Below are 25,015 nucleotides of genomic sequence, written 5' to 3'. Positions count from 1 at the left end.
CAGGGAAAAGGAGCAGGTAGATAGTCCTGTGTGATGAACTTTTCTAACAATATTTATCATTTTTCTCTGGGAAAAATAAAAGTAGCTGACTTTAAACAACCAGCTTCAGATCATTAGGGATACCATGATCACCCCCATAGATCCTGCTGCTTTCTGAGGCAGTTTACATAATTCGCAAAGACATCTGTGTTTGAGGTCTTTTTCCTAATATCCTTCCGAGTCAGAACAAGCAGGGTGCATTTGTGTTGACATGTCTAGGTGAGCTCTTCTGCTTGGGATTAGTCAAAACCATAAATGGTAAGTAAGGCTCGAAGAGGTGGTGAGTAGGTGTGTGGGGCGTTTGTGTCATCACAGCCCTCCCATGCCTCCCAGTCCTTCCTAACGGAGCGGCAGCAGGCAGCTCGCAGTCATTCTGCATGAACAGAGGTGGTCTGAACTACGAACCTGCCTAACTCAGCTCTAAGATCTCTCCTTGCATCTTTTTAAAAAAATATTTTAATTCAGGGAGTACATGTGCATATTTGTTCCATGGGTATATTGCATCATGGAGATCAGGTTTCTAGTATACCCATAATCCAAATATTGAATTTTGTACCCAGTAGTTAATTTTGCAACACTTACTTCCCTCCCACCTCACCCCTTCCCACTTTTGGAGTCTATTGTTTCCATCTTTATGTCCATGGGTACCCATTGTATAGTGCCTACTTCTAAGTGAGAGCATGTGATATTCGATTTTTTGCATCTGGATTAGTTCACATAGGATAATGGCCTCCAGCTCCATCCATTTTACTGCAAAGGAAATAATTTCATGTTTTGTTTTGTTTCGTTTTTGTTTTTTTAGATGGAGTTTCACTCTTATTGCCCAGGCTGGAGTGCAATGGCGCGATCTTGGCTCACTGCAACCTCTGCCTCCCAGGTTCAAGCAATTGTCCTGCCTCAGCCTCCCAAATAGATGGGATTACAGGCGTGTGCCACCACGCCCAGCTAATTTTGTATTTTTTTTTAGTGGAGACGGGGTTTCACCATGTTGGTCAGGCTGGTCTTGAACTCCTGACCTCAGGTAATCTGCCCACCTCAGCCTCCCAAAGTGCTTGGATTACAGGCATGAGCCACTGCACCCGGCTGATTTCATGCTTTTTTATGGCTGCATGGTATTCTATGGTGTGTGTGTGTGTGTGTGTGTGTATATATATATGTGTGTGTGTATATATATGCGTGTGTATGTGTGTATATATATGTGTACACATATGTATATATATACACATATATATACACACACACACACACCACATTCCATGGCGTACACACACACACATTTTCTTTATCTAATCAACCATCGATAGACACTTAAGTCAGTTCCATGACTTTGCTATGGGGAATAGTGCTGCAATAAACATATGTGTACAGGTGTCTTTTTTATACAATGATTTCTTTTCCTTTGGGTAGATAGTCAGTAGTGGGATTGTTGGGTTGAATGGTAGTTCTATTTTTAGTTCTTTGAAATGTCTCCATACTGTCTTCCCTTGAGGTTGAACTAATTCACATTCCCCCCAATGGTGTATAAGCATCCCTTTTCTCCACAACCATGCCAACATCTGTTGTTTTTCACTTTTTAGTAATAGCCATTCCGAGTGGTGTAAGATGATATTTCGGCGTGGTTTTCCTTTTGTCTCTTGAGCACAGGTTCTATGAGCACAGGCGGAGTTCTGTGGTGCTGAACTTACCTGGACTTGAGGTGTTCCCTGGGGACCTTCTGGTGTCAGATGGAGCTGCTGATTACCTATGCCACCCACTTCTGCTGCTGAATTCAGGTTCTGTTCATTCAGTATACTTTCATTCCATGCCCGCTGTGGAACAGATATTGCCATAACTAGGGGGAGTTTTGAAAATGTTGAATAATTAGTAGAATATATGCACTGACCAGTTAGAATCAGCCTCACCAATGACAACAGGCACCAGCTGTTACTGGAATTACTGGAACCAGCTGAGTACCAGTCTTGGTGTTGGGCATTCCATTTACAGAGATGAATAAGGTGTGACTCTTCCCTTAAAATGTCTTCCGGTCAAATGTCTTATCCCAGGTCCAAGACCTGAGACAGGTGTAGCATCTTAGATCAGAGTGCCCCTCTTCGGGCTGGTAAGTAGCTTCCCCATTATTGCTCTCATGTTCCTCTCCCACCCCACCCCTGGGCTTCAGCCTCACACTGGTGTCTTCCAACCAGGGTGGTACCATGGGGAGGCAGAGGTGGCGGTGGCAGATGAGTGTCTGATAGAGAGGCAGCTTTAGGCATAAAGCTGCATCTGCATCTCATTTGTGAAATAAAAGAACAATTAGGATCTTCAGGGTGTTTTCTTCAAGATTCTTGGGATAGGTAAATCAAAGCCTTTGAGAGCTAAGAGGAGACTTAAGGATTTTCCATGCTGTTGGTTTTTAAACTGGTTTGGTTCTTTTTACAAAAGAATCCTTACTTGGAAATCCAATGTATAAAACAAATCCAGGTGAAGTTGCAATGCTTGCAGCTGGGATGAGCCCCAAAGACTCACCTCCAAGGCATCCCAGGAGCCTCGGACACCTGACAAAAGAGTTTGAAAACCAGCAGGTCATCCCTCATTCACATATGTGTGAGTGAGACCCAGAAAGGAGAAGTGGCCTAGTCATAGGGTCAACTAGTTTGTGCAGAGAAATGGAATCAAGGCTCCTGCCTGTGAGTCCGGTGCCCTCTCTACCAGCCTGCATCTGTCATCATCTGTCATCTATTGTATGGGCAGCTGCAGTCTCCTGTATGTGAAGCCCAGGGCCACCAGTGAATAAATCATAACATGTTTACAGCTCTTTATTTTTACAGACTCTTTCACATCTACTTACTGTCTTATGTGATACAATAATCCAAGTGAACAAACCAAGAGGGGTTAAGTGATCTGCTTGAGGACATGCCCCTAGAAATCCAAGCTAGTTCTAAACACAATGTGGCCTTAACAGAGGTTAGTACATTTTAAGAGGCTTTAGAATGCTCTCAATTAGTTAACAACTAGAACAGTGGTTCCCAAAGGCTGTCCTGTACCAGCAGCTTTGCCCTCACCTGAGAAGTTGTTAGAAATGCAGATTTCAGGCTCCCCACCCCCAAGACCTTCTGAATCAGAAACTCTGGGGGTGGTGTCCAGCAGTCTGTTAGTCCATTTTATTTGTTGTTGTGGTGGTGGTGGTGGTGGTTGTTTGAGACGGAGTCTCACTCTGTGACCACCACCACGCCTGGCTAATTTTTTTGTATTTTTAGTAGAGATGAGGTTTCAACATATTGGTCAGGCTGGTCTCGAACTCCTGACCTTAGGTAATCCATCTGCCTCGGCTTCCCAAGGTACTGGGATTACAGGCTCGAGCTACCGTGCCCAGCCAGCAGTCTTTTTTAACACGCTCTGCAGGTGATTCTGATGCCAGCTACAGTTTGAGAACCACATACTAAGGAACAAGGTCATCGCTGCTTCTACATCTCACTAGCTGTTATTTTTGTGTGTGCCTAGCATCATGGTAGATACCACACAGCATAAGATAAGCAGCATCCTCTCTATACCCCTCTGCCCTCTTCTCAGGAGTTTAGAATAGAGACCTCATGTTCCCAAGTCATGGGCTAACGCAGTGCTGCTCACGCTTTGCAGTGCATATGAGTCACCCGCAGATATAGTTGAAATCAAGATTCTGGTTTAGCAAAATTGTGTATTTAAGACAGATAATGAAAGATTGTGGATTCAATAAAGACTCATGAATCTTCTGAATACTCACAAAGCTTTCCCAAGGCTCCAAAGCTAGAAAAGCACAGGAGAGAAATTGGCCAAGGATCAGAGACCCCAATTATTGCAGTTCAAATTGGATGTAGTAATTTACCACCAGGCATGGGAGAGCTAAGTGTGGTGAAGCTGATTTGTGCCTAAGGGAGAGTCCACCTAATCTCCCTTTAATAAAGATCAGTAACGTGGTCAAAATGAATGCGAGGATAATCTGTTGGGCAGGTGCCTCCCAAGATTACAGTGGGAAGGTGCCTTAAGCACATCTTTGCAGTTAATGCTGCTCAGATCATTGCTTCCTTTGATTGAATTATTACACACCCTCTCCTGGGGGATCTGATAGAAAGAGAGATGGACGTATAAGACATCCCTTTTGTATACCGAATGGTCAGAACATGCCACCCACACCTAAGAGACAATTTTCAGCTTTTGCTAGGTAGCATTACAACTTTATGCAAACAGCATAAAATTCAAAAGGCTAGAACCCAATCGAATCTCTTTCCTTCCTGGTCTTCAAAAGAATGAGGGATTGAATAATGGCTTCTTTCTCAAGTCGAAGCAACTCCTAGTTGATGGCCAGAAGCAAGGAGCCCCAGCATAAAAATTGGTGATGTTTTAATGTTCTCTATTTTGGGAGTCTTCCTTTAACCACATATGGGGATTATGAGTGAAGGCAGTTTCCAAGTCTCCCATTTGCTCAGGCTACTGAAGTTTGCATGTGGTGGGAGGGTTCTGGTAAGACAGTGTGAAAATGAAGGGCCTGTCCTTTTAGCCCCAAAGTGCTCTGGTTCCCTGTCTTAAATAAATTACTCAACATCTTAGAGTACAGTTTACAGATTTCTCCTCAAGCGATGAGGAAAAGGAGTTTGAATAATACACCAGTAAAGAAACAGGACAATACCACCTTAAGGCAGCAACAGAACACCAACTTTTAGGTTGCAACATTGCTTCATTCACTCATCTGCAAAAATATAAATATTCATTTTGTGCATTCTCAAGAGAAAGATAATTAAAGCAGGATGAATTCTGTTTGGCTAATTTTCAAAAAGCAGGTTTTGTAAAGCACTGCAATGATCTGTCACTAGTAACTCTAAGTACTTGTAATAATATATTGTCTTTAATTTCACCCAGAATCCAAAAAGCCAAGATGGCCTTTCTCCAAAAGAGGAGTGGTAAGTGTTGCAAATTGCCATTTTTGTTTTAATTAAGCTTCCTGTAGCTAAGAAAGTAAGAAATGGCTGAAGAGCCTCTTCATTCTGCTTTATCTTTGCATAAAGGCAGATGGCACGTAAAATATAAATGATATCATCACATCCGTAGTATTGGCTATGGAACATGCCAAGGGTTGCCAATTTGTGCAGCGAAACAGTGCTAATTGCCAGTGGTTAATTAGCTCTGAAAAAAAAAAAAAAAAACCACACAAAGCAATCCTAATATAGTGATGCTTTACAACACTACATTTATAGCTTGCTGCTTAGAAAGCAGCTCACTCGATGAAGCAAACTTGCACAAATGTATGCCCCAGTTTGCAGTTAGTGCCATGTATATTGGGAACATTGAAAAATGAATGAGATCTGACAGAAACAGATTCCGCAAATACACTTCTATTTCTGGGAAAGCCGACTGGATTAATCCTAGTGGGTTTGAATTCATTCTTGGTTCCATCAATAATTGACGAGTTATCCATCTCAATCAGTGGTCCCTGAGACTTTACTGCCTAGGACAAGGGTGGCCACAGTCAAGCCATTCCTTCTGGCATGCTGTGGGAAGAGGGAGGGAATGCTCATGATGACAACCGGACTCCTCCTGTTTTCTAGGGGGAGGAGAGGGACTGATTTGTGTTCTCCCAGCAGTACTAGTTGCATGACTTACACACCACAACCAGCAGCAGCAGCAGGGCCTTATGGACTGTTACTATGCCTCATTCTGTTAAAAATCTGCCCACATGGCCTTGCCAATCACTTTGGCATCAGTTGCTGACATCTGCAGTGGTTCTATGACACACACACCTTGCTATTTTTTAAGTCCCATCGCTAAATAAAAAGTCCTCTGAAGTTCCAATTCTAGCTCCTTCCCCTACTGCCCTATGACCTTGGCCAAATGGATTACTCTCCCTCAGCTCAGATCTTCCCTGTAAAAGACAGAAGACCAGTGCCAGCCTCACAGGGTGGTTGTAATGAATGCCTTATAATGCATGTGGAGCCTACCCCAGAGCCGGGCACACGCAGACACTCAGTCAATCTTGGCCGTATCACTAGTAGTAGTATCTTTAATTAGGGTTTGGAAAACGACTTATTCTCATAGCCAAGTGTATGATTGACTTTCACTTTTTTCCCCCAAAATAAAACGTTTATATGGAACATACTCTTAAACATTATGAGCTGCAAATCGTAAATTGTTAGTAAAATTGTAACACTATTGCCACCAGGGCTGTTGCTCACCAGTCATTTAGAGACATGCTTTGTCTGTTTTTCTAACAGGTCTGAGACAAGGCTTATGACGCAGCCCCTCCCGAGCTCTTTCCTCGAATAAACAGAGGCAGAGCTGGTCACCAATCACATCTGAGATCTCAGGAGAAGGGGCATCTCCCCCAAGCCCTCCCGAGGGCTTATCCAGGACAGGGAAGCTCTGAGGGCTGCCTGAGAGATAGAATATGCTTTCGGAAGGGAAGAACTTGGCTAAGGAAGGGCGCTCCTACAAGTTGTTGGGATTAATCCATTCTTTTCCCCCACAAAGAAGCAACTTGTCCTCCACACATGTGTTGAGCAACTGTGCCAAGTACTGGGACAGATATCTAAGATGCCAAGATGCCCATTATCAGCTCACAATTGAGAAGATGGGACTGACAAGTAAACTGTGGGTGATGGGGGAAAACATGCTAAATGGTTGGCACTGTGTTGGAGGGAGGGAGGCAATGAGGGAGATACACAAAGGAAGAATAATTGGTGGACGTTCTCAGCAAATGTTTTCAGCAATGAAGAGAAAGTCATTTCTAGAAGCTTCACTTTCACAAGAACACAGTATCTTGTTTTCTTAAAATTAACATTGTTTCCTTTATCCTCTTATCCTTATTTATTACGTAATTCATATCTCTATAAATGGTAATCCACATCAATATAACAAACACATTTCTATGTTGTGATGTGTTTTTCCAATCTATTACAGATTTTTCCTTTTCCTCCTTTCTTCCTTCCTTTCCTCCTTCCTTTCTTCCCATCAGTTTAATATTAGTAATAAAAGCAAACACATCTATAATGTTTAGCATATTACCAGGCACTGTTACTGTTTACCTGTATTCTTGTTTATGCATGTCAGTTAACACATGTGAACTCATAAATTCTACAACAATCCAACAAGGTAGCTAACATTATTACTTCTCATTTTGAAAATGGGGAAATGGATTCAGAGAGGTCGACTAGTTTGCCTGAGGACACACGGCTCATAAGCTATGGAGCATCCAGCGTTCCAAGGAGTGTGGCTTTGAGTCTGTTCTAGCCCTGTGTGGCCCTGCTCCTTCAACTGTAGGAGTCCCCATCACCAGACCTGGAAACTCCTCCATCCTTTCTCTCGTTAGAGCTCTCATAGATCTTACCTGTTCTCATTGATTTGTCAATCACTCCAAAAATGTGTATATTCAGTCTTAACCTTCAATTTTGCTCCAGTTCCACGTCACCAGTGACTACTGCACATCTTCATGCCACCTACCTCTTAGTTACTAAGTTTGAGAACCAGAATTAACCTTGGCATCTCACTTTTCTTTACCCTGTGTATTCTCTCAAGTAACCTTCAAATGCTTTTCATTGCCTCTCCTAACTACTGCTACCACAATGGAGGCAAGAAGGTACTAAATGGGCGTGTCATTTTCAAGAGTTAATGTGACCACTGGGAGAACGGTCTCCTCTCTCCTCACTGGAATACCCACCCAGACATTTGGCCAGGAGGCTGGTCAAACCCATAGAGAGCCATGGTGAGTGCCCTTCAAAACACGGGCTGGCACCCACTTTCCCACAACTCCAATGCTCCTTCCATTGTCTCAGCCTCTTTCTTTTCCAACTGGCTGCTGATTTTTTATTTCCACAACATGCAGTCGCTATGGTTTCAGACATCAACAAAAGGCATATGTCCCAATTGCAGTAGGAGGTCTTTAACTGGTTCCAAGATTCCTTTGCTGCTGTGGAGGCTAACGGGTCTACAATAGGTTTCCTTTTTCAGTGCCATAACCCTACCAGAGAAACCAGCCACAACCCATTAGCACATTCTGAAACTATGACAGGATCTCTTTTCAGACGCGCAGGGAGCCCCCTACCTGCAACGGTAGATAACCTGTGCCTTTCTTGCTCATGAAAACAACACCGATTAACTTTCACCAAACTGTTTAGATCCATGCCAATATCGTGCACCCTGAGGCAACAGAACAAGTCGAAAAATTGTTTGTCCTAAGCATTCACTTGAAATGCAGCCAAGCTGACTTTTAAAAGCCTTGCACGTTGTTATTTGATAGCTTCTTCTTGCTTTGGTTGGTAAAATGAACTCTTTAAGTGGGCAGTTCATGATATTGCAATAGAATAGTGAATGAACCAAAAAGAAAATGCTCACAATATAAGTTTAAAAAGCAAGTTGCAAAAGGATGTGTGAATATGATACATTGTGCTATTTAAAAAATAATTATTAATGTGATCAGAATATGATATTTCCAATGGGTATGTGAGGGTGAAGACACATTTCATGGTTTTTGTTGTTGTTGTTTGTTTCTCAAGTTTTCTACAATAAACATATATTATCTTAGCAATCAGATTTTTTAAACAAATATTATTAAGAAAAAATGACTATAACAAAAGTTAAGTGGGTGATTCCATTCTAAGGAAAGTAGAGTTTCCAGCATGTTCTGGTATTCTGTAACAGAGAATTATTGTTTGGGACAAGTTGCTTTAACACTGGGCTTTATTTTTGTCATCTGCTAAAATAAGGGCTGAACCAATATGTCTGAGGTACCTTCTGATGTTAATTAAATCTTAGGGTCCAGAGTTTGGAAAAGTTAAAACTGTAAAGGCTATGTCACCCCAATGGGTAGGCATGATAAGACTGTTTGCTGTTTGACCATTCTGTGCCTAGGATTTTTTTTAATGTGTAAAATGAGAGGTTTGGACAAGGTATTCTCACGGGCCTGTGGCCCTCAGGTCTGACATTCTGTGGTTCTGTGGCTCCTACTAGAGCTCAGAAATGGCTTTGAAACTGTTAGTTGCTTAAAGACAAAATATGTCATCTCTTATCATGAATGTTAGGGAATGAACGAAAGATACCAAGGCTACCGAAGTTGTGTCATTAAAGAGTCCATGTTTGAAAATCCTGTTTCTAACCATCTTTAAGCAGGGCAAAGACAAACACAAGCGCACATCCGATATGGAAAACTGCCTGTCCTCTGTGAAAATTACCAACTTCAGGGGCTATGACTTCTACAGTCTGAAGGTATCTTTCCAACTGTTTCCTGTGGGGCATGGCTTTTTCTTTTAGTTTTTTGGTGGGGTGGGGAGGGGAGGGTCAGTGTTTTAAGCTGCCAGATTACTGCCTTGTTTACAGTAAGAGCAAAATGCAAGAGAGGAACCCAGGACTGAACAAGGCTTGCTCTCCTCAAACACACTGAAAGCTGGGGAAAGCCATTTTATCTTAAATAAGGTAACAAGTGTGAGAGCACTTCATAGGCCAGAAAGCCTCTACAAATGTTAAAAGTGGTTGTTACTACTCTTCATCTCTCTGGACCTGGATTTCCTCATTGGAAACGTTAAGTTGTTTTTGATAAGACGATTGCTAAAGGTCTCCCTGAGCTTTAAAACTCTCACTTCATGCTTCTTCAGTAGTTAATTTCAGTAAGTTTTGCCAGTGGAACCTGGAATCAGACTTCCCAGTCCTGGGTTTGGGGTTCTTTGAGTTTTTATGTCAATAAACTGAAAAAGACTCATGATATTCTCAAGCTTAATTCAAAGCATCATCGATCTGAATTGATTTGAATCTTAAACTAGAAATAATGCACATTGTGCATTTCATGCTGCGTATTAGGAGGAATTGGCATCCCAGAGCCCCACAGAGAAAGCGATGGCTTGGGTCACTTGGGGAGTCACTGTCAAGAGGGATGTCCAGGGCCTGAAGCAGGAAATCATGATTCCAGGGGTTGCTTGGCCCTTTGGAACTGCAAGCCAAAGCAAATAGCCAACAGGTCAATCCACTGAGGTGGAAATGTTTTCTTCTCTCTTTTTTCCTCATGTACAGGATAAGACCTGGGATGAAGTCATGGAAACACATCACAAACTCCTGACCAATCAATTAGACTTGAGAAAGCAGCAAGAGGCCATGTGGGAACTTTTCACAAGTGAATGCACCTATTTTTTGGACCATTTATTAGTTCTTAAGATGGTAATGCCAGGCTTAATTTTGTAGTAGATGGAAAATTTGTTTCTTTGGGCACTTGTTTTCCTCTTCTGAAAGAAATAAAAGAGAGAGAGAGAGAGAAGAAAGAGAAAGAAAGGAAGAAAGGAAGGAGGGAAGAAAGAAAGAAAGAAAGAAAGAAAGAGAAGAAAAGAAAGAAAGAAAGGAAGGAAGGAAGGAAGGAAGGAAGGAAGGAAGGAAGGAAGGAAGGAAGGAAGGAAGGAAGGAAGGAAGGAAGGAAGGAAGGAAGGAAAAGAGAGGGAAAGGGAGGCGAGGTGAGGTTTTTTCTCCCTCTTTCAGGGGATCGTGAAAATTTTTATTTGTCATTTATTTTTGTTTACCTATTACTCTACTGTCTTTTTATACTTTAACATTGGATGAGATCTTCTTAGTGAACTACTCCAGTGTCCCATCCGATGTTGAATGAATCTCTTCTGCCTTGTCTCACCAGTTTGCACACTCCTGAGCCAGGGAGCTCACACCCTTCTCAGGCAGTCCATTCCATCTTTCCTTGGCTTCCTTTCTTGGAGCTCTTGCTCCCTCGTGAACAGTGCCAGGTGACTGCTTTTTATCAGCTGCAGGGCCACCATTGCAGATTTCGGGGGCTACCATACACATGCAATTTAGTACTGTTGAATTACATGGTATATTCATGATGTCTCCTATGTAAATAGCACCTGTATGGTTACACACTGCTGCAGCTATGCTCTGGTGAGGCTCAGAACAGATAATTTTTTCTAGAAGAACAATAGAGCAAGGAAGAGAACCATAGAGCAGCTTCCTCCCAGGACCACAGGGGAGGATGGGCCACACAGCTCCCAAGGTTGCCTCTGACCATAATACTTTTGCATCCTGATGACTGTCTTACACAGCTAAAAGGCACTGTGCTGGCAGACCTAAGTTCAAGCCCTGGCTCTGCCTCTGATTTGCCTTGTGACCTTAGGGAAGTGTAGTCCTTCATATCCTAAACCAGGGGTTGACAAATCTTTTCTGCAAAGGTGCAGATAGTAAATATTTTGGGCTTTTCAGGCTATATAGTTTTTGTTGCAACCACTTAACTCTGCCATTGCAGTGCCAAAGCAGTCTACAGGAATGTGCCTGACTGTGTCACCCAGAAAACATCATTTACAAAAACAGGTGGCAGGCCAAATTAAGCTCACAGCCTGCATAGTTTGACAGTCCCTGTCCTAAGCTGTAAAAGAGAAATGACAGTACCATCTCTGGCTATCTCATAAGACCATTATGATGATCAAATTAGTTTTCTTTGAAATCTATCAAGTGCTATACAAACGTCAGTTATTTTCTGTAAGTAATATTTTTTGTCAATCACAGTGCTAAATCCTTAACTTAGCAAAATGTAAAACACAAAGACACTCTAGGAGAAAATTGAAATTTAGAGACCATGTCAGTTAGGATGCTTACAAGAGCATGTAATAGAAAACTAGCTTAAATAATACAGTATTTTGTTAGTCCTTGTGACTGCCAAGTTCAGAGGTGGGAGAGAATTCAAGACATGTTTGATCAAGAGGCTCAAAACAAAACAAAAAACATTTCTTTCCATCTCTCACCCTGCCTTCCATGGCATTAGCCACATCCTATGGCTGACTTCTCTTGTAGTCACAGCATGGTTGCTATCCTTGAGCTAATGGCCAGAGAGAAAGAGAGAGAGAGAGAGAGAGAGAGAGAGAGAGAGAGATCTTCTCAGCATTCATAGCAAAAGTCTTGAGATTTAATCTTATTGGACTGGCTTAGATCACATGCCCACCCGTGAGCCAAATCCACTAGCTCCGTAAGGAAGGAATGTGCCAATTGGCTTAAGGCAGTCAAGACCCAACCTTGGGAGTGAGATCAGCTTGCCACATGGCACATGTGCCACCTGGGGAAGAGTAGACATGGGTGAAAACCAGCCTGTTTTTAGGGAAGAGGAGTATTGCAGGGGGTGGTAATGATAAATGTTCACTGCAGAGAACTAAGCCCCTGAGCTATGCCACCTTCCTTGTCCTAAGGAACCACAGAACTTTCTGTCCCACTGTAAACCGTCCAAGCTTTTCAAAATAACATTTCCTGTTTAAGAAAAGGCCAATTTGAGCTCACTGTCAAATACCTCAGTGTATTTAAAGAATATACGTACCTTCCTTTTACACAATCAATATGTTTTCCAAAAGCGCTTATGAGTTAAAAATTTGTGACTCATATAATAAATATACTGGAGGACTCAGCATTTTTTTTTAAATGCAAAATTTCTGTAAAGCAAAGAATCTTATAACAATAGTAGTATTTCTTCCAAATTGTCCCAATCTATCTGTAGTAATGAGTTCTGTTTCTTACAATCATGTTTTAAATGCTTGGATATTGACAGATTTCCAGACAACCAATACTCCATGGATTTTGAAAGGTCTAAGTGGTTCTCGACAGGTGGCCTCTAGACCAGCAGCATCAGAATCCCTTGGGGACTTGTTGGAAATGCGCGTTCTCAGACCCCATCATAGATGAGGGTGGGGTCCAGCAAGCTCTGGTGTAACAAAGCTGCCAGGTGATTCTGACGCAAGTTCAAGAACCACTCGCTACACTAATGAAATAATACAGGAATGGGAATTGGAGAAGGTTACCTATGTAAAGCCCAGTCTTTTAACCCCTAACATTCTTGAAATAATTTGTCCTTTTGTCCCTTTGAATGCTTCCCGTCTTATGTATGCAAAGTATTTCTTTTTCAATAAACTGCTCTCTCTTCAGTTTATAGAATGAAGGGCAAGCTAGCTGTAAGTGAGGATTGTACTTCTTTTTTTTTATTTTCATTTTTTGACTTGCTGTGTAGTTCTCCAGTTTGTGAAATCATCAGATTAAGTAAAAATAACATAAAAACTCCCTTAATGGTTTCATCCATGTTTAATGCCTCTAAACAACTGAAACATTTTACCAGTTATCAGAGATTAACTCACTAAATCTCTACTTTTAATTCCCTGAAAGTAAAGTATATTTGGGTCTTTTGCAGAAGAAAGCATATGAGAACACACCATGAATATCGTTTTGCTCTCAAGTTAGTAGTGTTGGCAAGAAGAGAACCTTTGGGATTTCTTTGGCACTAGAAGCAGACGAAGCTCATTTGGACAGATTCTGTTCAATAGGAATGTTGTTAGAATTGACTTAAGCAACCACAACTTTCATACTGAAAAGCTCATTTCCAATATGTTCTGTGAAGCTTAAATGTGATCATTTGTCTTGAGTATAGCATTTAAACCTTGAGAGTGCTGATTTCTCCATGGTTTTGTAAAGTTATACCCAGGAGGTTTATGTTTAATGTTCTTGCAAAAGGTATGTTTCAAAATTAAAAAATAGAAATTAATGTGCATATATTTTTTATTTCAAAGATCTTTATGAATACACTAAAATATCTGCAAACTCATGAATATCTCCTAGATGTGGATTTATGGAGACTTTTTGCAAACCTGGAGGAGTTAACTCAGGTGAGCCAAGTAGGAAGATTTTAGTAGTCATGTTTTAACATTCACTAGAAGATCTTGAAAATTCATACTTGGTCTGTTCTTATGGCTTGTATTCCATAATACATCTCCATATTCCATTCCCAGTCAGGACTTCAGGTTAATAAGAAAGAAGTTGAAATATCCATTGATGCCTTTCCCATAAATTATAGATATTAGTTACCCTTTATTTGTCATTTTTCCATGGCTATTTTAAAAAGTAAACACATTCCTAACATCTCCCATCATCTTCATAAATGTTTATTTTCAACTGAATGTCCTCTTCTCACATACATTATAAACAAATAATATTTTTCCTCTTAAAAGGAAAGAAAGAGAGACAACAACAAGAATTTATTTATAAGAAATACTTATAAGAAAATATGTATTGGAGAGTGGAGGAAATAAATCTTTGAATTTTGCTAGGAGATAAATTTGAAATGGGAAACGTGTAAGAATGATACTTGAAGTTCAACAAATGTTTATTCCTTAACCCTGGGTGTGTGCCTACTTTTGCTTTCTTTCTCTCTATCCCTAGACAAGCCTTGGTTTTGTGAACAGTCTCTTTGGCATCATCAAGGACTATGTAGACGCTTCTGATATTTCCTCATCACTGGATTTTATTTCCGTACTCACAAAGGTAAACTCCTTCCGGGAGATCTCAGCTTCATAAAGTAGCATTACCCACCTCCCAAGACAGTTGTTTATACCCTACTTGATTTTTCTTCTCCCTGGGAAAGTTCTACCTCCACCCTCCTACAAAGGAACTGTCCCTTTCTCTACCAATCAACATTTTCAAAAATAACTTGCAGATTCTGTTTTCCCATTGTCACATCACCTGTGTAGGTTTTATTAACACAAAAATCTGCATGCATGGAAAAGCCATTTCCAAGTCTGTTTTTTAAATTACTTCAATTTAAAGCAATATTCATGGCAATAGTTTAGTGTCTGCTATTTACATGATTCAGTTGTTTTAACGAAAGTACCAATTTCTCAGAAAGAAACAGAATAAACCTTCAAATTCATCAACACCCTTGATCATATTTCTGTGGGTGAAATGAGGAGAAAAGAGGAAAACCTGTGCCCCGGGTTTGATAAGTGCTATTTATTTCTTGAGTAGACATTTGGACATCCTCCCCTACTTTTCTTACTTTGAGGTTTTTAATCTAATTTTAATCTAATTTCATTTAGCAAAATCTGAATTTTTAAACTTCACTTTTTAAGAAAAAAAGACAGATTGAGATTTATTGAGAACTTACTAAGTGCTATATATGGAGCCAATACCCTGTATACAATAATGTGAAAAATTAAACAAGCTCCTTGCTTTTAAGGAATTTTAAGTCGGCTGGGTGCGGTGGCTCACGCCTGTAATCCCAACACTTTGGGAGCCCGAGGCGGATGGATCACCTGAGGACCAGCCTGACCAACATGGAGAAACCCCATGTCTACTAAAAATACAAAAATTAGCCGGGCGTGGTGGCGGGCACCTGTAGTCCCAGCTACTGGGGAGGCTGAGGCAGGAGAATGGCGTGAACCCGGGAGGCGGAAGAGCTTGCAGTGAGCCGAGATCTCCCCACTGCACTCCAGCCTGGGCGACAGAGCGAGACTCCGCCTCAAAAAAAAAAAAAAGAAAGAAAGAAATTTTAAGTCTTGTTGGGGAGAAATTAATCCAATAATGACACTAATGATTATATAATCAAAGTAAGATAAATGCTGGGGAAAAGAAGGAACATAAATATCATGAGTGTCCAACAAAGGAAACCTTGTAAGTTGGGAAGCATAGTAGGGCAGTCACCGGTAGGAAATGCTTCCTGGGGATATGACACTTGAGAAGATACATGAAGAAGGAAGAGTTTTAACAAGGCAAAAATAAGCGGGAAGATCCTTTAGTGAACATTGAAAATGGGTTGAAATAAGAAGATCTTTGGACGTTTTGTTTGTTGTTTAGTTGTTTTTTTGTTTACTTTTTTTAGACAGCCTCTCTGTTGCCCAGGTTGGAGTGCAGTAGTGCGACTTCAGCTCACTGCCACCTCCGCCTCCCAGGTTCAAGCAATTCTCATGCCTCAGCCTCGCAAGTAACTGGTATTAAAAGCATGCACCACCACACCCAGCTAATTTTTGTATTTATCAAGTCAATGAGATAGAAACTGAGGCTTAGAGAAGTTAGATAATTTGGCTGAGATCACAGAGCCAATGGGTGGTAGAACTGGATATCTAAGCCTGACCATTAATGACTCTATTTTTCTTTTTTTTGGAGGGGAGGGTGGACAGAGTCTTGCTCTGTCACCCAGGCTGGAGTGCGGTGGCCCAATCTCGGCTCACTGCAACCTCTGCCTCCTAGGTTCAAGCAATTCTCCTGCCTCAGCCCCCTGAGTAGCTGGGACCAGAGGTGTGCGCCACCATGCCCAGCTAATTTTTGTATTCTTAGTAGAAACAGGGTTTCATCATGTTGGCCAGGCTGCTCTCGAACTCCTGACCTCAGATGATCCACCCGCCTCGGTCTCCCAAAGTGCTGGGATTACACGTGCGAGTCACCACGCGCAGCCCCTTAGTGAGTCTTAATCTTGGCCTCTAACCAGTTACCTCCTGGTTCTGACATTTCTCAAGCATCTCAGTGCCTCACGAGAAGACCCTCCCTTTACCTCCAAGTTCTCTTCAAGGCCCAGCTATCAACATTCCCCTCCAAAATAAACTCACATCGTCTTTCAAATTACTTCTTGCTGAAGCCAAAACTTGACATTGCTCCCTATAGTGTTTTGTCTTCTAAGGTCCTATAACAAAATATTTTTGTAGGTTTCACCATCTCTGGCTTTGTTACTGTCACTTCTGTTAGTGGTTTTTCAGGCTGGGTCTGCTTTCTCTAACACCAGCAGGTGTGCTTTCTTTCTCCAGTTCACCACATTGGGATACTATTGGAAATTCCTTAATGCAGCCCATGAGTCATTATATTATCAATAAACCTATCAATGGACACATAGGCTTAACAACATGGTAGACACTATGATGGAATCCTGAAGAGAGTGCCTGCCAGTAACAAGCCAGAAGAATTGCTGAAGAGAAAAAGAATAACCATCATTCCCAAGAAAGACGCTTAACTGAGATGGTGGCATGTAGTTCAGTGTGCTCAGTTTACCCATTATATGTATGAATATATATATATATAATTGCCTTATTCTAAAAACAATTTTAGGTGGCTTACAAATGTGTAGTCATTATAGCAAGTTTAGGACATTAAATAAAAATAATGAAGAAAAGGGAAGACAAGTATTAGACTGAGTAGGATAAAATGCATGCTACTAGATAGAGTACGCTGAGTAGACATGTCCCAGATTTCCTTTTTTTTGGAAATGGAGTCTCCCTCTGTCACTTAGGCTGGAATGCAATGGTGCGATCTCGGCTCACTGCAACTTCCACCTCCTGGGTTCAAGCGATTCTCCTGCCTCAGCCTCCCAAATAGCTGGAACTACAGGCACATGCTGCCAGGCCCAGCTAATTTTTTGTATTTTTTAGTAGAGACAGCATTTCAACGTGTTGCCCAAGCTAGTCTCAAACTCCTGAGCTCAGACAATCCGCCTGCCTTGCCTCTCAAAGTGCTAGGATTACAGGCGTGAGCCTCTGCGCCCAGCCAAGATGTCCAAAATTTCTACATGTTTAGAAGCCAGCAAAATTAAATGCATGGAAATTCTTGAGGCATATCAGATGAAAAGTCAAGTGTCCTTACTTTAATCACTTAGTATCAACACAAACTTAACATCAACCAACAGGGTCACCCAAATCAAAGGCAATATTTGTTACTGGGTGTCCTGCAGGATGTGGCGCCTGAAGAAACCTTAAACAGAAGTGAAGGGGTGAATTAAATCAAGACGGCCTAAATAGAATTTTCTTTAAGTATAAGGAGAAAAAGACTATTTATTGAGGTGTCAGCTGTTTATTATGAGAGTACCATATTTTGTTAAAATAATGTTTATTTGGAGATTACCTGTGTATTTCCACGCAGCTATAGTGCCTGCTTGATCATGGCGCCTCCTCCACTTTTCCCTAGTTAATGATAAAAGTGAAGAGAAATATTCTGTCAGGGATCAATGCTCTCCTTCACTTGTGTTCATCCTCCTTCTGCTCTTCCTTTCTTGCAGTATTTCCGAGGGAGTCTCTGTCAGAGCCACCAGACCTACTGCCTGAACTATTCAGCTGCTATCTTTTATCTTGAGAGCCTGAGGCAGAGAGATGACTTTGGAATTTACTTAAAAGTAAAGTATCATTTTCTTTTCTTTCGTAATTTTTCTCGTGCTTTTTGGGTGTCATGTGTACTGGGAATGATTGTATTTAAATTAAATGGGAAGAAGAAAACAAAATGATGAACACTATGTTTTAACTATAAATCTGCTTTCCTCATAAATACATTGTCCACTGCACACTTAGGAATATTAAATGGTGCACATCTGGAAACATTATGTTATCTAATATTCCTCCTGAGATTTTGGCTGGGGCTTAAAAATGTGTTCTTTGTTCATTATTTTATTTGCGGTAGAAACTGGTATATTGTAAGGAGAAACTATAGTAAGAACCTGAGCTTTGTGACTTAGAAGTTTGCCTCTTGCAGGAGTTAGTTCCAGGACAGAAACTTGCGGCGTCATTTACACTGTATTCTACATCTGTGCTGCCCCCTTGATTAGAGTATAAAGCACAATGTCAATGTTGCCTCCAGAATTGCGCTAATATGGCAGCTCTGGGTCCCACAGCATTAAAAGAGATTTCTGCCGGGGGCCTTCAGCATTTTCTAGTAGCCAAGCCTAAAACCAATTTCCCCTGACTTCCCTAATTCTGTTGGTCCGTGCCTTGATATTTCTTTAGTCTGAACTGGACCTTTTCAGTCCTGTGCCAGAGCCCTTTTGGATCATACAGAGAAAATGGTCCAAGCCTTTCCAGAAAATCAGCTCTTCCCTGCAGCTGCAAGAAGCCCCTGCCAGAGCATGACCTCAGAGGCTTGGGAGGAAAGGCTCCCATGGTTCCCAATGACTCAGCTGTGAATCAGTGAGCTTCTGTCACGGCCTTGATATGCCCGGAAGCCTGGGTGTGCCAAGGATGAGAAAAGGGGAATAATCTGAGGGAAGGGACTTGGCCATATTTTTGTAGCTTCGGACCTTTAATGTTTCATTTGCTACCCAAACTGAAAACTGATAGCTCATTAGATTTCCAAATGCATGAATAATCATTTTGTGAATGTTTCCCCTAGAAGCTGATGGATTAGACTCTTAGGTAGGCCCCCAAACTGGGAGAATCCAGGTTCCTTTCTCTCCCTTCCAAGCTGAGAAAGAGATTAATTTAACAAGGTCCAATTATTGTTTTCAAATAACTTTGGAAAATCCTATATACATGTATTCAAAGCCAAATGATTTTTGACAAAGGCACCAAAAACATACATTGGAGAAACAACACTGTCTTGAGTAAATAGTGCTCGGAAAACTGAGTATCTCCATGCAGAAGAATGAAAGTAGACCCCATCTCTCACCATATCTAAAAATCAAATAAAAATGAATTATAAGGCCTGAAACTATAAAACTGGTGGAAGAAAACATAAAAGAAGCACTAGAGGACATTGGTCTACACAAATATTTTAGGGCTAAGACTTCAAAAGCATAGGCAACAAAAACAAAAATAGACAAATGGGACTATATTAAACCAAACGGCTCCTGCACGGCAGAGGAAACAACAGAGTAAAGAGGCAATCTGCAGAATGGGAGAAAATATTTGCAAACTATTCATTTGACAGGGAACTAATACCTAGAATATACAACGAGTTCAAAGATCAAAAAAATAAATCCCAACAAGTGAGAAAAGAAAATCTGAACTGACATTTCCCAAAATGAAACATACAAATGGCCAACAGGTATATGAAAAAAATATATATATATCTCAACATCACTAATCATCAAAGAAATACAAATCAAAACCACAATGAGATATCATCTTACCCCAGTTAAAATGGCTACTATTTAAAAAGATAAAATAAAATAATAGATGCCAGCAAGGATACAGAGAAAAGGGAACTTTTGTACTGTTGGTGGGTATGTAAATTAGTGCAGTTGTGATAGTAAACAAAATGGAGGTTTCTTAGAAAGCTAAAAATAAAACTACCATCGATCCAGCAATCCCACCACTAGGTGTTTAGCCAAAAGAAAGAAATCAGTGTATCAAAGGAATACCTGCTCCGCCATGCTTATTACAGCACTATTCACAATAGCCAAGACATAGGATCAATCTAGTGTTCATCAACAGATGATTAGATAAAGAAAATACAATATATATATGCAATGGAATATTATTCAGCCAGAAAGAAAGAATGAAATCTTGTCATTTACAGATGAAACTGGAGGTCATTAAGTGAAATAAGCCAGGCACAGAAAGACAGATATTGCGTGTTCTCATTTATATGTGGGAGCTAAAAAATGTTAGTATCATGGAGATAGACAGTAGGATGATGGTTACCAGAGTCTGGGAAGTGGGGAGAAGGGGATGAAAAGAGGTCGGTTAATGGGTGCAAACATACAGTTATAGAAGGAATAAGTTCTAGTGCCTGATAACCCACTGGGGTGACTATAGTTAACAATAATTTATTGTGTGTTTCAAAACAGCTAGAAGATTTGAAATGTTCTCAACATGAAGAAATGATGTTAACAAATGTGGTTAAGCATGTCCTAAATACCCTGATTTGATCATTACACATTGTTTGCATGTATCAAAATATCACATGTGCCCCATAGATATGTACAATTGTGTATGAATAAAAATATATGTGGCATCCAAAGATATTTTGGGAAAGGTAGTAGGTAGAGAATACAGTGCTGTTATAACACATGATGCTTTTTTTTTTTTTTTTTTTTGAGACAGAACTTTGCTTTGTCACCTAGACTGGAGTGCAGTGGCACAATCTCAGCTCACTGCGAACTCCGTCTCCCAGGTTCAAGTGATTTTCTTGCCTCAGCCTCCCGAGTAGCTGGAACTACAGGTGCCTGCCACCATGCCTGGCAAATTTTTTGTATTTTCGGTAGAGACAGAGTTTCACTATGTTGGCCAGGCTGGTCTCGAACTCCTGACCTCAAGTGATTCAACTGCCTCAGCCTCCCACAGTGCTGGGATTACAGGCGTGAGCCACCACACCCAGACCACGTGACGCTTTTATAATGCATAACACTTTACCAGACACTTTCTCAAACATCTCTTAATTCTGAACACAAACCTGTAAAGTTGATTACATTGTTCCTTTGTGTCCCCGAGTCTCAGAGAGGTTAGATGACATTTGCAAGGCCACATAGCCAATAGGTGGCAAAGAAAGAACCATAGAAAGATTTTCAGGCAAAAAATCCAGTGCTCTTCATATCAGAACTATTTCCAGTTCCTTGGGGCTATTTCCCATGACCGTGGAACTATTAACCTCATGAAACAAAGGTGAGAGGTCAGGGAGAGACTCACAGATACTCATGGTGACTAGTGTTTGAGCCCTTGCTATGGCCTAGACACTGTGCTACATGCTGGTCATCCCTCATCTTCTTGTCTACACACTAACTGCAGAATTTGATATTGTCCCCATTTTTCAGGAGTTTAGACAAATTAGGCAACATGCTGAAAGGTATGGTTGTTCTAGGGCAGAGGTAGGATTTGAATTCAGACCTGTCTGAACCCAGTGTTGAATCTCCTACAATGTTCTGTTGGAAAACAACGCTCTTGGAGAATGTAAACCTATGCCATGTGATGGGCTGCCTGAAACTGACCTGTAAATGCAGTGATAAATGACCTCTAAACCCTCCATACCACATGAGGCTAAGCTTTATGAATGTATGTATTTTATCCTGGTGCACATTAATGGGATTAGAATTCTTCCTACTGTTTGTTTTTTAATTTATTTACTTATTTATGTATTTATTGAGACAAGGTCTGACTCTGTCACCCAGGCTAGAGTGCAGTGGTACAATCACAGCTCACTGCAGCCTCAGACTCCTGGGCTCAGGTGACCCTCACACCTCAGCCTCCCATGTAGCTGAGACTACACACACATGCCACCATGCCTGGCAAATTTTCTAATTTTTTATAGATATTGGATCTCGCTATGTTGCCCAGCTTATCTCAGACTCCTAAGCTCAAGCGATCCTCCTGCTTACTATTTTAGAAACAAAATAATGCAGAGGAAGAAACTGGGAACTTCATACCAAGTCTCTTCATGTGACGCAACTAACAATGACTAAGAACTCTAGCTGCTATGGACTGAGTGTTTGAGATGTGCCACGCTCTGTTTTAAGCACTTTGTGTGGATTATCTCATTAAAACCTCTCGCCATCCCAATGAGGTAGTTACTCTTGTTATCTACATTTTACTGATAAATTTTAGAAAGGGTAAGTAAATTTCCCGAGGTTCCAAGAATTCTGGTTGCCCCATCCTAATGCTGCATCCCATTAAGACAGATTTATTAGGACTTTTTATTTTATTTTATTTTATTTATTTTTTGGAACAGGGTCTCATTCTGTCACCCAGGCTGGAATGCAGTGGTACCATCATGGCTCACTGCAGCCTCAACCTCCCACACTCAAGTGATGGGACATATTTTCATCTGGGGCCCTTGAATCCTTTCACAGTTCCGCTAAGCACATTGGATATTTATTATAAAGCAAAAGTAGCCTCCATTGATCTAGACTCATCAATAAAAAAGGCCTTTTATGTCCAATCTCTCTCGATGAAGTGTTATTTGCCTTCCCTAACGGACCTGAAAAATGAAGTCAATAGAGAGATGAAAGGAAAACTTACAGCTTCACTTTTATAATGTCAAGCCATTCTTTTTCTGTCTTCTGAAGTTTCCTGAAGCACAAACGCTTCCAACATCCCTGCCTGGATCCTTGTCTAAATTATTTACCACAGATGCTTCTTGCCAGTTTTTATCTGGAGGAGTTTGGTGTTTTCACTTTGACCCTGAATACCAGTGCATGCTGGCAGCCACAATTGTTTCCCACAGCAGGGCAATTTGGGGCAGTGGCCTGGGGCGGTGAGGTTTTGGGACGGCAGGGGCCTAACTGCTGCTGAGAAATCAGTTACAAGGATTCCCAGGCACCCAAGAGGTCCAGGACTCAAAGGTATCATTGGAACGATGCTGTCCCTGAGTCAACATGGAAATCAGCCGCTAAAGCACAGCCCTGCTCCCCTCCACTCCCAGCCTTTCTTCATCTGTCGTGCTTGCTTCTGTCTCCATCCCTGCCAACCTCAATGAGAACCACAGTCATTTGGAGCTGGAGGAGAACTTGAAGATCATCTAGCCAAGAGCCATCTAGCCAGACTGGAGTCTGAGGTTGCAGTCAGTCATGATTGCACCACTGCACTTAGCCTGGGTGACAGAGTCAGACGGACCCTGTCTAAATAAATAAATAAATAAATAAATAAATAAATAAATAAATAAATAAACTAAAACAGTTTGAAGAATTCTAATCCCATTAATGTGCACCAGGATAAAGTACATACATTCATAAAGCTTGGCCTTAAGGGTAAATTTACCCCACTGCATTTATAGGTTAATTTCAGGCAGCCCATAACACAGGCTTAAGTTCTACAATAATGTTGTTTACAACAGAGCATTGTAGGAGATTGAACATCGTGTTCAGACAGGTCTGAATTCAAATCCTACCTCTGCCCTAGAATGACCATATCTTTCAGCACATTGCCTAATTTGTCTAAAAAGAGAAATCGGAGGCCCAGAGAGAGAAGGTGGTCCTCAGAGCCCAGCTCCTAGAGCTCCGTTCACCATGCACCATGAGCTCACTCTCATGGCCAGCCATCTGTACGTAGGGGAAAGGAGAAGATTGAATTAGAGGCAGAGTCTTGCTCTGTTGCCCAGCCTGGAGTGCAGTGGTGCTATCTTGGCTCACTGCAACCTCTGCCTACCAGGTTCAGGTGATTCTCCCACCTCAGCCTCCTGTGTAGCTGGGATTACAGGTGTGCGCCACCACTCCTATTTTTTTCTTTTTTTTTTGGTATTTTTAGTAGAAATGGGGTTTCACCATGTTGGCCAGGTTGGTATTGAACTCCTGACCTCAAGTGATCCTCCTGCCTCGGCCTCCCAAAGTGCTGAGATTACAGGCGTGACCTACCACACCCGGCCAAGTAGACTGAATTTGGCAGCATCCCCATGATGAAGAGCTCAGGATGTTTTCCGAAACATCCAGCTAAGCCAGGTACTATGGCTCACACCTGTAATCCCAGCACTTTGGGAGGTGCGCAGATTACTGGAACTCAGGAATTTGAGACCAGCCTGGGCAACATAGTGAGATCCAGTCTCTACAAAAAATTTAAAAATTAGCCACGTGTGGTGCCCTGTACCTGTGGTGCCAGCTATGTGAGAGGCTTAGGTGGGAGGACTGCTTGACTGCTGAGGTGGGAGGTCGAGGCCACAGTGAGCTGTGATCATACCACTGCACTTCAGCCTGGGTGACAGAGCAAGACTCTGTTCCCCATCTCCCTAAAAAAAAAAAAAAAAAAAAAAGGTGATAGTGTGGAAGGAGAGTGAGACTCCACCTCACCCCACCAAGGAAGAGGTCAAGCTATGAAAGACAAATGCAAATTGCTAGGCAGCAGGCTAGGAGATAAAGGGAGGGTTTAAGGAGGAAGAGAGAAAGAGCTCTCTCTTTCCAAAGAAGAGAATGGAGCCAGCAAAATAGTAGGGGCTTGTGGGCTGTGTATTTGACCCCTCTTCACAACCCAAAATCTTCAGTAAAATAAATATGCACACTCACAAAACATGTCATGAGGGGGTTTACAGCAGAAACTCACATAGGAAACCAAAAGGATACATTTGTTCCATGCTGTTCAGGAAAGAAACAGTGTACATGGAAACAAGAGTTCAGGGGCCAGAGGAAGCCATTAGAATCTCAGTCCCCTGAGTTGGTAAATATCTAGGGGAGGAGTTTGGACCTCCACAGGCCATTGGATTGGTTGGAAGTTGAGCCAATTGTACCTAGATCTTCAAAATGCAAGGGCTGACATGTGGACTTGAAGGTGTCTCTGGGGATGCAGCAGGAGTCTCCTGCAGTGTGCCTGGCCCACCTGAGGGTGGCCCTGAAGGATCTGGGTCACACTGCAAAGGATTTAACCTGGAGAATGAAAGGAGAATGGAAGGTGGAAAAGAAATGAGGCACCAGCCTGCAGCAGGAGAAATATTTAGTGTAAGGGCGGGATCCCTGTTGTAGTCAATTCAGGCTGCTAGAACAACACACCATAGATTGGGTGGCTTATAATCAACAGGAATTTGTTGCTCACAGTTCTGGAGGCTGAAAGTCTCCCGATGCCAGAATGGTTAGGGG

At 41.6% G+C, this 25,015-nt stretch overlaps 1 protein-coding gene across 1 annotated transcript in view; it reads left to right on the top strand.

Moving 5' to 3' along the window:
• The window catches only part of PLEKHG7 (pleckstrin homology domain containing, family G (with RhoGef domain) member 7), a 49,938-nt gene that overhangs the window by 6,435 nt on the left and 18,488 nt on the right, over positions 1–25,015 (top strand). Inside the window, exons 2-8 of the mRNA XM_011993180.1 lie at positions 1,684–1,811; positions 4,912–4,952; positions 9,151–9,246; positions 10,045–10,188; positions 13,569–13,664; positions 14,218–14,319; positions 17,813–17,926. Of these exons, the coding sequence (XP_011848570.1) occupies positions 1,684–1,811; positions 4,912–4,952; positions 9,151–9,246; positions 10,045–10,188; positions 13,569–13,664; positions 14,218–14,319; positions 17,813–17,926 (721 nt within the window). The remainder of the gene's footprint in view (positions 1–1,683; positions 1,812–4,911; positions 4,953–9,150; positions 9,247–10,044; positions 10,189–13,568; positions 13,665–14,217; positions 14,320–17,812; positions 17,927–25,015) is intronic.

Source organism: Mandrillus leucophaeus, unplaced genomic scaffold (assembly GCF_000951045.1).
Source record: "Mandrillus leucophaeus isolate KB7577 unplaced genomic scaffold, Mleu.le_1.0 Scaffold427, whole genome shotgun sequence".
Lineage (NCBI taxonomy): Eukaryota > Metazoa > Chordata > Mammalia > Primates > Cercopithecidae > Mandrillus > Mandrillus leucophaeus.
This window is presented reverse-complemented; position numbering and strand designations above follow the sequence as displayed.